This window comes from Budorcas taxicolor, chromosome 11, assembly GCF_023091745.1.
Source record: "Budorcas taxicolor isolate Tak-1 chromosome 11, Takin1.1, whole genome shotgun sequence".
In the NCBI taxonomy this organism is placed as follows: Eukaryota; Metazoa; Chordata; class Mammalia; order Artiodactyla; family Bovidae; genus Budorcas; species Budorcas taxicolor.
In genome coordinates, this window is record NC_068920.1 from 102,634,832 (window position 1) to 102,649,497 (window position 14,666).

The 14,666-nt window shown below is 44.9% G+C and overlaps 1 protein-coding gene across 1 annotated transcript in view; it reads right to left on the bottom strand.

Moving 5' to 3' along the window:
* BCL11A (BCL11 transcription factor A) overlaps nt 1-14,666 on the bottom strand; it is a 99,107-nt gene that overhangs the window by 10,534 nt on the left and 73,907 nt on the right. Inside the window, exon 3 of the mRNA XM_052648925.1 lies at nt 4,846-4,947. Within this exon, the coding sequence (XP_052504885.1) occupies nt 4,846-4,947 (102 nt within the window). The remainder of the gene's footprint in view (nt 1-4,845; nt 4,948-14,666) is intronic.

Sequence of the window (14,666 nt, forward strand, 5' to 3'; positions counted from 1 at the left end):
GTCCTAATTCTGGTTCCATAACACCTCGTGGGGATTCCCATGTTTATCTCAAGGGATGCTGCAAAAAAATCTCAAAAGAGAAATTTAATTCAGACTTAACCAATGGGCCGTATCAAATCTTCAGGAGTTGTCCCCCCAAGTCAAACAAATGCAAGTCTAGAGAAGTTAGGAGGAGTGTCTGGTGCCAACTTAAGCAGACACGGCATCCGAATTGAAGAACAGTTAAAGCAGCCAGCACCATGACGGGCAGCAGGCTGAGAAATGCTACACTGGCCTCCTCCTCATTATTTTGAGAGGCTAACAACGTGAACCAAATTATACAACATCCTGCGCCCTCGGCTGAGCCTCGGCTCCAGTTGAGAAAGAAACAGAAAGATACAGTTCAGCTAGTCAACTCTCTGGCCAGTCGCCAAGCCGTCTGGAGAGGGGCCCTGCTTAAGTCACATTATTTCTCTCTCGCTGAAAAGAACCCGAGAGTGGGAAATGCCGCCGTGGCAAAGAAGGGGCCAGCTTGACTTCCCAATCATTCTTTTTTGGAGCTAGCTAAATTAAAAAAACATATAAATCAAGGGAGTCACTAACAGTTTACCAGTCATCTCGGCGTTTGAAAGGGCACAGAAGGGCACAGATGCCGGTGGCCAGCGGGCTAAGATGAGAAATATCAGTAACTCCCCAGGAATTTCAAAATAAGATGCTTAAAACACAAGCGGGAAATATTCTTAGGTCTCCCCTTTTAAGGGCTGGGAAGATCCCCTGGAGGAGGGCACGGTGACCCACTCCAGTATTCGTGCCTGGAGAATCCCACGGACAGACGAGCTTGGCGGCTACAGTCCATAGGGTCACAAAGAGTCGGACACCACTGAAGAGGCTTAGCACACATGCCCCTTTTAAGAGGCATTCGTTAAGGCCACAGATAGTATTTGTCAGTTAACTTTTGAAAAAGGGAAAAATTCACCATGGAGTTAAAAGAGTGGGAATGAGGAATTAATCAATTATGATTCCTCCACTTAGCCAATCAGAAAGAGAAGCTGGCAGCATCTTCTCAGGAGCCCCAAACACTCATATTCCAAAACAAGCCAGACTCACTCAAGCACTTGTCTGAATAGTGGACTCCCGGCCCTGACCTTGTAATTTACTTTACAATGCATTTATATTCTCACTCAATATATCCCACTCCTGGGTAAATCTCTTTAACAAGATTAGATGATAAGATACCAAAATTAGGTTTCAAACATTTGCCTAATGTGGAAGGGAAAAAAAAAAAGGCAGAAAGATTTTGAAAGAAAATGCTGACATTAGTATCACATTATCTGTCTATTTTTGTTTGCCTCCTCGCTTCAAAGAGAAATAAAAAGCATCATTGAGACTATTTTCATAAATTTTTTGTTGTTGTTGAACAATGACTTGGGTCCTAAATAGGCAGGAAAAAAACTATCTGGTTCCAACTACCGTGACCCTCTGTGGCTTTCTCCTTTGACTCTCTAGGACTCTGTGTTATTATCATACATTTAGCCTGACAATCTGAATTGGGTAAGTAAAAAGGAGATTTGTCAGCTGAAGCAAGTCCTTAACACTTTCATCACTACCAATGCCTTTAAATAGTATTTTACCTTATAATATTCTATTGAAACCCAGGACTGGACCTATAATTAGCAGTGCTGGTTTTGCAGGCACCATGAATAAATTCCAAAATCCATAGCACTCCATTAAGGATCTCATCTGGGTCCTTTTGAAAAGGATTAAATGAGGAAAGTCCATTTTATTTTGCTGCCCTGAGCTTTCTCAAATTTTGTTTTCAGAGCCAGTTATGTGATCATGCTACAGTATGGTAACACTGGGCTTTTACCCTCCCCTCTCTCTCATACATCAGGTCAGAGAAAATGGCATTTTCTCTTATAATGAGCACACAACATACAGTTTTCACTACCTCATTTCAGCATTCCCATCAACTAGATATTCTAGATCATGAGGGCAGCTAGTGTAATCGTAATGTCAATGAGAAGGGCTGTTACGATTGAGACTAAAGATTACATGGAAAGAGCGGCTTTGAAACTAGTAATTATTACCAGTCCACTAACAGCGAATGATGCATCACAGTCTCACCATATAATCTGTATTTCACTCGGCTCATGCCAGTGCACCATATTATATTACAGTGCTCACAGACTCTAAATTCCTAAACTGCAGTCATCAATACATGTGTTACTTGCCATAATTTGTGAAATTACTTTGTTCATAACATCTCTGATGGTTTAGAAAGACCAGAATTGATTTCCTGCGTGGCAAAATTAGGGCTACATTGATTTATTGATGTGTAAAATATAATAATATTCTTCATTTACTCTGATGAAAATCAACTTCTCAATTTGAGAGCCTCATTGGGCATTCAGGGGGATTGTTTTGATTAGAGCAATAAACGGAGATCTGGCCTCGAGCAGAGGAACTCTGAGGCATCAAAACGGTTAAAATCAGCTATTAGCTCACCTACAGCTTTTACTTTATTTCATTTTATTGTATAGGAAGGAATGACCCCATTTCCAGTTTGTCACCAATGCTCAGGAGTTATAATTTCGAAGAGCAAATTCTGATGAGGGACTCTGGCTCTACTATTTACTGGCTGGTGGCTCTAGGACAATCATTTAATTTCTTCAGGTCTTAGGTTTCCTATCTGTAGTGTTAGTTGCTCAGTCGTGTCTGACTCTTTATGACTAAGGACTGTAGCCCGCCAGGCTCCTCTGTCCATGGGATTTCCCAGGCAGGAATACTGGAGTGGGTTGGCATTCCCTTCTCCAGGGTATCTTCCCAACCCAGGGATGGAACCTGGGTCTCCTGCATTACAGGCAGATTCCTTTACCCTCTGATCACCAGGGAAGCCCCTGTCTGTAAAATGAGTGTAAAAACAGTACCTTAAAGAATTGTGAGGCTCGAATGACAAATGTATATATAAGCTCTCTGTAAACTATCATGTCCAACATGAATGTGAGTCTTCTTTATTCCTAGGCTTGACTAGTTACCTAACATGATGACTAACCGCACATTACACACCCACAAGGGCTTTTGGAGGAAAGACTGGAATCCAGGATCTGGGCCTTCTCAGGCCAAGGGGAGACCCTGGTTAGAGGAAAGCAAGAGCGGGTGACTTTAAGGCCCTGGACCATGGTCCACACAGCCAGGAGGCCACAGCCTAAGTGCTAAATGCTCTGAGAGCCTAGGGCAGAAGGTTAAGGAAGCCAGTGGGGTGCGGATCAGTTCTGCCCAAGGACTTTGTGGATCCCTACAACCCACTCCCACATACCTCATTCTGGCCACTCCTAAACTGGCCCTGCCAGTATGGGCCCCATCAAACTAGAAGATTCCTAATTTCCCATCCCCTCAGATCAAACTCCCTGCCCTCAGGAGGATGAACCCAGAGAGAAGGTGCCTGTTTCCCAGGCAGCAGCCCTTGGGCCCCCACTCCACCCTCCCCTCTATGCCCCACTCTCTTCTCCTCCCTTCCCTCCAAAGGCTCTGTTCCCACAGCCAAGGACAGGCCCCAGGGAGGCACCCCCAGCAAAACGAGGAGAGCTCTCCCCACCCAGTCAGCACGTAGGCACTTGATGCCTTGAGTCCAACCCCCTGAGCTCTCTGCAATCAGTGACCTAACCCAGGCTTCAGCCCAGCTAGGTTGGGGCAGGTGGGGGGGTGTGGGGGGCGGCGGGGAGGAGGTGCTTTTAACCCCTGCACCACCCAGCCCTCAGGACCTCAGCGCTTGTGAAATTTCATACAATAACTCTTTGTTAGCTAGAATTACCTAGGAGTTAATAAAAATAAACAACCAGCTTCCAGCTTGATCTCGGGCTGTAGGCCCTGCCCTGCAGACACCATTCATAAGAAGACTGGGTCTAGTTGACCTCCCATCTGAAAACCAGCCACCTTGAAGGCCCAACTCCTGGCTCTTGATTTTTTTCATTTACTTTCAAAATAAAAATGGTTTCCTTAAATAAAAATTAGACGTCACATTTCTTTTCTTCTTGAGCCTACTTTTTTGTGTTTGGGGTAGAATCAAGCACCAGGCCCTCACCCCCTCCCCATCAGACTTTTTAGCCATGCGTGACTCATACTACGTATTCCAACAGACAGAAGCAAACTGTATTACCTTTTAAAACAACATCTTTCAGAAACATTTTTATAAACATACAAATCTAAATTTCATAAGAAGGTCCCCACTATAAAAGTTGGCTTGAACCAATAACTGGACAGTGATAGTGATGGTGGGGGTGGGGAGTGGTATCTTTGAATTTTAGCAACAATGCTGTGCATTTTTCTCTGAATCTAGGAGAAAAACAAGTAGAAATTATATATGTAGTGTACCACGCATATATAAAAATATACCATGTTTAAAACACATGCATATATAATATGCATGAGGATACCTCTACAGTAACACTGAACTGAGTCCTTTCTGGTTCTGGTCTCTGCTAAAGACACATGTCATGGAGTAAATTCAAAGTCCTCTAAATGAGGCCATGAGGGTGAATGCCCAGCAATAAAATGGGCCCTGAACAGACCTATGCAGTCACCAGTCATGGAGCCACACAAGACCCCGGGGAGGAGACCAACAGGGAGGAGCTGCTGTCAGCCTCATGCCCTCAGTAAGGAGAAAAAGAAAGCGGGGAAGGAAAAAAGTCCCTGCGGCTGAATGACCTGGGGGAGCCAGGTGCCCAGTGAGTAATGGGATACACATATGCAGATGCCAAGGTATTTTGGAAGTAACTCCTTTCAGTACTTAAAACGTAAGGGTAATTTCCAACAACTCTCATCTCTACACACATGGACATTTGTAGAAGAAAATAAGGCTCAACTTACAAATACCCTGCGGGGCATATTCTGCACTCATCCCAGGCGTGGGGATTAGAGCTCCGTGTGCAGAACGAGGGGAGGAGAGGCCCCTCCAGTGCAGAAGTTTATCTGTGAAAGAAACCCAAAATCAAGCATGAAAGCTATAAACAATGTGCATTGTAAACCACAGGATATCACATTTCAGTTCCATTAAAATAGATTAACATCATTACAACAGCCTTGCAGATAGTGAACAGGCCCAAGGCCTGTATCAAATGAACAGTGGTGACTTCTTTCCCATAGTTCTGTTTTTAATTTTGGTTTATTTTTGACAAAAAAGAAGGGAGTTGATGTTTTAGGTATGGGGTAGAAGGGGGAGTGTTCTTTGGTTCATTTGTTAGTCTGACTATTGTCTTATAATAAGAGATGTGTGAACAGCAAAAGGAAATTGCTAGTATGATTGGCAGGCTGGTAACGTGGCAAGGTTATCTGCAAGGCTGGTTTACATGCATACATTTACTTTACTTATAGACAAGGTCAAGCAAAAAAACAATATGCTAACAGAAAATGAATGGATTTGTGACTCTTTACTTCTGGAATAGAGTTCCACTCTGCCTTCCCTGTCCTACACTTCTCCTGCTGTATTTAGCACTTTCAATGATAGGGAAACTGTGGGCATCTCAGGACTTGGAATTCTATCCATGGAGTACCCCATATAGACATGTCTTCTTATAGCACAAAGCAACGTAAAGACTAGACTTCTGAGGTTAAGGTAATTTGGCCAAATCCTCACCTTTAGGATAAGGAATCCTGCCACTCAGTGACTAGGAGACAACCAGCATTCCAAAAACAGCAGCACCCAGAAAGAGTGGCCCACCTTCTCTATTCCACTGCACTGGGCTGCATCCTGGTGAGGAAAAATGACTGCTCACACTAATAAACATAAACCTAGCCATAAATCAAGCATTTCTAGCACTGAGATTTTTGTGAGAAAGGAAATATTGGGTTTGTGCAACCTGGGGATTGTATGGTTTATATGGTGAGTCCCTAGCTTTTGCAAGTCCACCTTGAGCTAACTAAGCATGGATAAGTCAATCTTGAGACAGAGGGAGGAGAGGGATGGAGCAGGGACGCTCTGTGTGCTCTAACTGCTTGGAGTTTGAGATGACTGGGGGAGGCAGCAGAGAAGAAAAACAGACTTTGATGGTGAGTAAACAGAGTATGTTTTCCATTAGCTTAATATTAAGAGCACTTAGAAGAGTTGTTGTTATACTCTAGGATAGCAGGTCTCAAGTGTAAAATACGTCCTGTTCTCCTTCTATGGATCACACTGCCAAGAACAGCCAGGGCAACCAGCACAGGGTTCCCTTTCATGAGGAGCCTGGTGGGTAACAATGGCGTGGCGCTCGCGGAAGCTCTTAAATCTGTTGTTACCGGGCCTGCCCAGGGAGGCTGCCTAGGACCATCTACAGAGGCAAGTCCTCCTCCCTGACACCCCACTCCAAAAAAACAAATACCACTCAATGAACCAGCAAAAGCTGAAGACCGGACTTAGAAAACAAGTATGTCTTCATCCAACTGCTCACATTCCATGAATTGAGAGGTGAGGGTGAAATTAAGCTGACAGATTTAGTCATAGCTTTTTTCAATGAGAAATCTGAGAATGCATTTTTGCACTTGTTCTGGGCTCAGCTATTGAATAAATTTGTTTGTCACCAAGACTGAAATCCATTTCTTAGGAGACCCACACAACAGGGTACTATGATCCCAACATGACAACAACAAGGTACTTGGATGTTCAGATGGGGGTAGAGTCTCGTTTCATATTCCCCGCCCCTGACTCTGGGAAGCAACCCTTTGGTGCCTGGACTAGATCTCCAGTGAGAAACCAGAGAACCATTAACCTTGTCCAGGCCTAACCAACTGCATGCATCGCTTGTTGGCAAACTCCTCAACTAACCCACTGGCCTAGAGCAAACCAAGCTTCTGGGGGTAGCAGCCTGGCCCCGTTCCCCACAGCACTAGGCCACAGGGCGAAGTGAGGCCTCACCAAGGAAAGTCTCTGAGTACCTGGCACCAAGATTTGGTTTTGGTTTCTGAATTGTAAAAAACCTTAGAGATCAACATGTCTAACGCCTTCATTTTGCAGATGGGGAAACTGAGGCCTTGAGAAATGAAGTGACTGGCCCATAGCTAGACTAATGGTTAACCACAAAGTGAAGATCAGAATTAGTCTCCTGACTGTCCATTCAGTGCTCTTTTCTGGGATATCCATCCTTCTCTCCTGTGGTTCCCACCATGTTCTGCACTACCCAAGAAGTACCAGTGAGGAGGGATCTCTTTCTCTTGAACCACTGGGAGGAATAACCGCTCTTGGAGGAGAGTCCAGCCCAGAGGTGTTGAGTGGGCCTTTCAAACAGTCTGAATGAACTGACTTGGTTTCAAAATTAGAAAACAACACCTGATCTGCTTCCTGTGCCTCTTGGCTCACCTCCACTGTTGTCATCCTCTACCTCTGCTTCCCCTCTGAGAATCAGTCAGTAGAAGAGAAACTAAACCGTTCCTATGAGCCAAACACGCTCCTGACACTGTCTTCGTGAGAGAGACTCATACTTGCATTTCTCTTCCCCCACAAACCAAAGGCAACGGGCATCCCCAGCTGATTCTGCAGCCTCTCCCACCAAACACATCTCTAAACACATTCTCCTTGGTAAGCAGAATCAACATCCCCACAGGAACTGGAAATGCTAAATTGTTAATAGCCTCCCTAGGGCTTAACTTTTTGCTATGATGCTTTCAATTATTTCATCACGGTTTAGGCAGAGTCGAGTCTCACAATTTATGCTTCTAAGCATCACCTTCAACCAGCAGCTCTGCCCACCCCTCAGGCTGCCCCTGACTGAGGGCCTCTTCTCCTCCTATCCACATTTTCATTCTCCCCAGGAGGGGGTGGGCTTGGCCAGCCGGCAGGGAAGTGGGCAGTTTACCTGTGCTCCCTTTATTTCTTCAGTGGTCCTCTCAGGGCAGTGGTTCTCAAAGTGCAAACCCAAGCCCAGCATCAGCATCACCTGGGAGCTTGTTTGTAAATGCGAAGTCCCAGGCCCTTCCTTAGACTTACTAAATCAAAAACTGGGTCGACGGGGAAAGGCGGAGTGGAATACAAAAACCTGTGTTTAGCAAGCACTCCCAGGGAATCGTATGCACAATCCAGTTTCATAAGCACTGTCTTAGGGTAAGGGGAGGCATGGAAGCTTGAAGCTTTGATGTTCTCCTGGCAGAGATCCACTGGCTCTGAGGTTGTCTGGAACTCACCTGCTTCAGGACCAAAGCAAGCTTGGGAAATTCCTAAGGATCCTTCCATGTGGAGTCCAAGGTTCCACCCTCCCTCATTGACCAGGAACAGGCCCAGACTCAAACAGGGAACGCTCTTTGCATAACTTCCAAACCAGCTTTTGTCAGGCAGATGATGTGCTCACTACTTCCACAAAAGGGGAAGGTTTGTGAATGCAGCTGTGGCACGCTGCACGGTGTAATGTAGCCAGCACTGGACTCCTGTTTCCCTTTCTGGACTTGCAAATATGTGGCCCTCTTCTGAATCAATCTTTTCATATGCCTTGTACTCCTCTGATGAAAGGCACTTTAACCTGTTCTGTTGCATAAAAGTCTCTCCAGATCCAGCATTTCCATTTAGGGCCTCAGAAATGCCTTATGCATTTGTTGTTGTTGTTGTTGTTGTTTAGTTACTAAGTCGTATCTGACTCTTTGGGACTCCATAGAATGTAGCCTGCTGGGCTCCTCTCTCTGTGGGATTTCCCAGGCAAGAATACTGGAGTGGGTTGCCGTTTCCTTCCCCAGGAAACTTATGCATTATTAGGTTGCAATGGTTCCTTATGGCTGAATAACAAATAATGAATCTTATTTTTTTCAGGTCTCATTAAAAATCTGCACTGAATTGGGAATGGTTTTGGCTGAATGTTATGTACGGGTCACTTTACATTTCTATGTGCATTAGGACCAACTTTTGACAGAGAGCGCTATAAGCCGGGTGGGACGTCCCTGGAATTGAAGATCATTAAATCAAGTTCTAGGTTTCCTCAAGAACATCTCAAAGATTCCTTTACTATTGACCTGCTATTTGTTTCCAAAACGAATCCCTGGGTATGTCATATAGCCACATCACTGTCTACCAATCAACAAGTAATCCTGCTGATGTACAAATGGGCAGAAACAGCTGAGCACAAGGCAATATTCCCAAAGCACTGCATGACTGCTCCAGGTGCTGACTTTTGTCAAGATTTGAGAACCCAGGCCTCTCTAGAGAAGTACATACATGTATGGATGTTTGCTGTTCGCTAAAGCGTATATGTGCATCTACGTCTTTCTTTTCTTAAACACACATTTCTAGATAATTTCCCTGTTTTCCTAACAAGATGAAGCACGGGAGTAGAGCTATCCCCAAGAGGAAGGGTCACCCTGTGAAATGTGACCTCCCGCTCACCTTGGGTCTTCATGAAAAGAATGGATGACAGTCCGCTATAATGGGGAAGAATCTCTCTATTGGTGATAGGCCAAAATAAAGGACCCTAACTGTCCCTTCCAGCTCCAGCATTCTCAAGTCTCTTCTCTGCTGCTGCTAAGTCGCTTCAGTTGTGTCCGACTCTGTGCGACCCCATAGACGGCAGCCCACCAGGCTCTGCCGTCCTTGGGATTCTCCAGGCAAGAACACTGGAGTGGGTTGCCATTTCCTTCTCCAATGCATGAAAGTGAAAAGTGAAAGTGAAGTTGCTCAGTCGTGTCCGACTCCCCCTGCCAATAGCCAAATTACAGATTACACCTAAAATGCATCCTGAAAGTTTGTAAAGTTCCATGAATGAATTCATTCTAATTGTAGTAATATTACTGCATCTAAATCACAAAAATAACAACAGTGCAGCTAGTCTAGGATAGAGGCTTCTTTATCTAACTGAAAGCAAATCCATCGAATGTCCTTCTATCTCCTGATCCTCTGTTTAGGACAGATGCCAGCCCTCACCTCTCAGATCCTGTGACCTGCTGCTGCTGCTGCTGCTGCTAAGTCACTTCAGTCGTGTCCGACTCTGTGCGACCCCATAGACGGCAGCCCACCAGGCTCCCCCCTCCCTGGGATTCTCCAGGCAAGAACACTGAAGTGGGTTGCCATTTTCTTCTCCAACGCATGAAAGTGAAAAGTGAAAGGGAAGTCACTGAGTCGTGTCCAACTCTCAGCAACCCCATGGACTGCAGCCTACCAGGCTCCTCTGTCCATGGGATTTTCCAGGCAAGAGTACTGGAGTGGGGTGCCATTGCCTTCTCCATGTGACCTGCTCGAGTATGTATATTATAGTTTGAATAATACAATATTATAGAGCCAACATTAGCAATACCTGTGTCTTGAGTTGTGTCAGTCTGACTGAAAATGTGCCAGCTTTATCACTGCTCACAGACTTCTTAATTAACCTTCTGATATTGTCAAAATTGCATTCCCTTTTGTTCTAGAAACGAGCATTTATGTGAGCACGTCTCCCATCACTATGCTTTTTCACTAGCTAAGATTTTACCAACTTGTGATGCTCTGTACAATCAAAAGCAAACAAGAATTCTACAAACATCACTTGATAGAATTTCTTGGCTGAAACTTGTTCATGGTCCTTGTATTCCTAGATACTTCACCAGTGACTTTAATCTCATCACTCACTCACTTAAAAACTCTTCCCCCCACCTTTTTAAACCAATTCTATCATCTCAGAGCCTTGATTATCTAAACAACATGTTACTAATTTCACCTGTTAAGAGTTCTCACCCTAGGCATCCACTCTTATCAGTGGGGAGAAAAGATGACATCTTTCATGCCCCTTTATCTATAAAAATGAAAAAATGCAAGCCACCAATCTGTCAGGCCTAAACAGAATTTTCTGCAATCTGTGTCTTTAACATAACCAAAGCATATAATTCCAAGAAAAAAAAAAAATGAGCTTGCTTTTCAGAAGAATAAGTAAGCCAAAGACATTGTGTTGTTCCATCTTTGTGTTGAAATGCAGATTTCCCACTAAAAGGCAAATCCTTCATTTCAAAAGGTTGAATAGGATGGTACTTAAAAAAAGAATTCCAGCTGGTTAAATTTAGGGTGTTGAAAAAAGTTCATTCCAATAATATTCTTTGGCTCTAGGCCCAAAGTATTTTCACTTGATCGTGAATTAGATAAATTTTTATTACATTTTAAGCTCTTCCCTTAGAATGGTGGAACTTCTCGAGGAGACTGGAAGGGCAGCTGCATAAAAAGACCAATCATCTTATACGACAGTTTTTTTTTTCCCTTTGTGTAACTGTGTACCTCACTATGCAAAATGTGTGTACCCAGTATAAACTCCATTCATTCATTCTTTGACACATTCATTCAACAACTATTTACTGAGTGCATATAATGCCCAAAGCTATGGGCTACCTCTGTGGGCAAAACAAAGAAAACTCAGACACAGACTTCCCTACAGGAAATTCCATCTAGTAGAGAAGATAGACCTGGAAAGGAATCGCTATGCTCCAAAGTAGAAAGTGTGTCACAAGACAGGTACAGATAAACTGCAATGGAAATTCAAAGGAATTTTGGAAGATAGGACAGTGGCTCTGGGGAAGAGGTAATTTAGGGACTAGACCTGGAGAGTCAAGAGGAAAGACTTTCTAGGTAAAAGAAAAGGCAAGTGTGGATGCCCAGAGAGAAGCAAAGCTCTAGGTATACACAGAGCAAACAGGCTCAACAGGTAATATATTTAAATCAAAACATCATGGACAAATCCACTCATTGACAAGAGAGGATATGGTCATCTAAATAAATAAACCCTCAGGACTTTTTTGAAGGATTCAGCTTTCACAGCTTCTTATTTTCAAACATCACATGTTCTTACAATAATGGTTGCAGCCATGTGGATGCTGGTGAAACTATGAAAGTTCATCTGTCTTGTTTTGTTCCTGCCCTGTCCCCCCCACCTTGATTGTCTTTCCCCATGATGAATGGTGGGTGGTCTGCCAAGGCACAATTCACTGTGTTTTATTCCTCTGAGTCAGCCAAACAAGTGCTGATAGCCATGTTCTTCCTCGCAATACCACCTCCCCGGCTTAAATAATCTATTTCAGATGTATCATTGCTAGTTTCAGATGGGCTTGTACTTGCTGACACATTTTCAACAAATGACTGTGCAAGAAATGCGGAGATTTTCCTATACTGCTGTGTCTCTTCAATCATCAGCTTGACCTTCCCTCCAAATTTCCCTGCTTTCTTCTCTTCAAAGCCCTGGGGAGGGCTGGGGTAACCCTACTCCGGCTCTGAGTCCTTATATGGAGGAATCTGTTTGTGTGTGGTGGGGTGTGAGGGAGAGTGTGTGTGTGTGTGTGTGCACGCGCGCACGTGCACTTGCATGCATGTGTGTGTGTGTGCACTTGCCTCTACCCAAGATTATTTTTCAGGTTATTTGGGGGAATAGGCAAACAACTTTTAAAGAGGCCTTGTCCAGTGGGTTCCTTCCTTCATGGGTCCCCTTAATCTCCGTCCAGATTCCTTTCTTTCTGTAGGATGTTAGGGGCTCATTCCTCTATAGAGACTGCTAAAACAAAATCAGGAATTTAAGTTCTTCAATCCCAACTCTGCCATTCACCAGCTATGTGACTTTGAGTAAAGCACCTCCCCTTACTGGCCCTAAGTTTTCTCATCTTTAGAAAAAGAGGACTGGAGTAGATGAATGAGTTTTTTCTCCCAAGCGAGTCTTGAGTCTCCTTGGGACCAGATCAAGGGCACAAATAAGACACCTACTACAGCCCATCCTAGAAGGTGGCCAGGATGGAACTATGCCCTGTTATGACCTGGCAGGATGAGGCCAGTGTGCGCTGGTCCCCAGGCTAATTCTTAAGACTCAGAATGTAGGCCTGGTGGTGGTTTCCAGTCTCCTGGGGTCACAGTCTCGCAAAGCTTACCTGTCTTGAGTTTCAAGCCGGAAACCTAGGTGGGTCCTGAGCCAAAGAGACTGAAGGTCAGGGAGAACCAGGAAGAAATTTCCCACAAACTCAGGCTAAATGTCAAGGGGAAAGGTCTCTGCTGCCCGTGCCAGAAGGCCAGTGGCAAAGATCGGCCTCACGCCAGAGCCTGGCACCCATTGTACATGAGGGCACACAAAGGACTCTGAGAGAAGCCAGAGTCCTCTCCCAGCCACCCCAACCAGAGAAGCCAGGCCCCAGCACCCTGTAGTCCCTGCCTCGGCCAACTTGCAGGGTTCCTGGAAAGCCAAGTGTAAACTGAATTTCTGTAAACTGAATCACATTTGCTAACGGACATAATTTCAGGGATGTTTCATCACCCTTCCAGGCTCATCGAAAATTGGCAGGGCTTCTAACACTTTTACCTTTTAAGGGCTTCTTCCTCCACCCCCTCCCCAACCTCTCTGTCAAGTAGTTAATGATCTGTAAACAAACACTTTAAATTCAGTGGGGGAGCTCACTATTTAAAGGAACCCTGTGGCGAAACCTTTTGAAAAGTTAACAATCTTTCTGTAATGTGAAAAATCACCCTCTAATTTATCGGTTTCCATTGATGAGATTTGATGTGTATTGGACTTTCTTAAAGTGGGACTCAACAGCAGTACCTTTGTGGTTAGAAGAAGGGGTGATTAATGAAGAAACTGAAGTCCCAGACGTGTTTCTTTCGCCCTAATCATCCAGCCTCACGCACATGTATTCACAGACCCCACTCACCCCACAGAGAAAAGAAGAAAAGGCCGGAAAATCATAGCCCCAGCACCTGGAAAGCTACACCTGCATCTCTCCAGGATTTGATGCCTGGAGGAACAAGCATTTTCACATGAGGTGCTGTGCTAAGTCACTTCAGTCGTGTCCGACTCTTCGCGACCCTATGGACTGTAGCCCGCCAGGCTCCTCTGTACATGGGATTCTCCAGGCAAAAATACTGGAGTGGGTTGCCATGCCCTTCTCCAGGGGATCTTCCCAACCCAGGGGTTGAACCAGAATCTCTAACATCTCCTGCATTGGCAGGCGGGTTCTTTACCACTAGCGCCACCTGGGAAGCCCTTGAGGGAAGGAAGGCATTTGGGCTGTAAACGTGGATCCAGTGAGACTGACCATTTGCTCAGCAAACGTTTAATTCTGATAACACCAGCCAGGGCAGAGAAGGACTTCTCTATCAAAGCAAGCAGAACATGCAACTCCCAAATTCCTCTGAAGAGGCCACCCCGAGCCTTTTTTATCTATGTCAACTCGCAACAAACAGAATTTATGCCTCCACATAACCATTTTCATCAGTTTCAAGAAAATGCCAGAATAAGCTGAAGAAAACCAAGCTTGGCACTTATAGGAATGCCCCTGATATTTTCAGGTGTTCTTGGGCTGTGTGGAGGAGAATGTGGGTGGGATGTAGGCAGCAATGCTGCTGGAGGAAAGAAGCATGGTAGGTGGATATGAGCAGGCCCAGAGAGCTGGGAGATTTTCTGGTTTCATCTTCCAGGTCTGATGTGTGCAACCTTCAAAGAAAAAGGGCACAGAAGCACAGGTGGCCCCAGGAAGGCCTGATCAAGCCTCCAAGCCTCATCCTTCTTAATAAAGTATGTCATGGGACTTCCGTGGTAGTCCAGGGGTTCAGATTCCATGCGTCCACAGAGGAGGTGTGGGTTTGATCCCTTGTTGGAGAAGTTCTGCATGTCGCAAGGTGTGGCTAAAATAAAGAAGGAAGTATGTTTCGGCCTCTGTGCAGGGCTTTATTTTTTCCCCAAAGCCTTCTTCCTCACATTCTGACCCCACAGGACGCCTGTGGAGTGAGGGAAGGTGTTATCTTC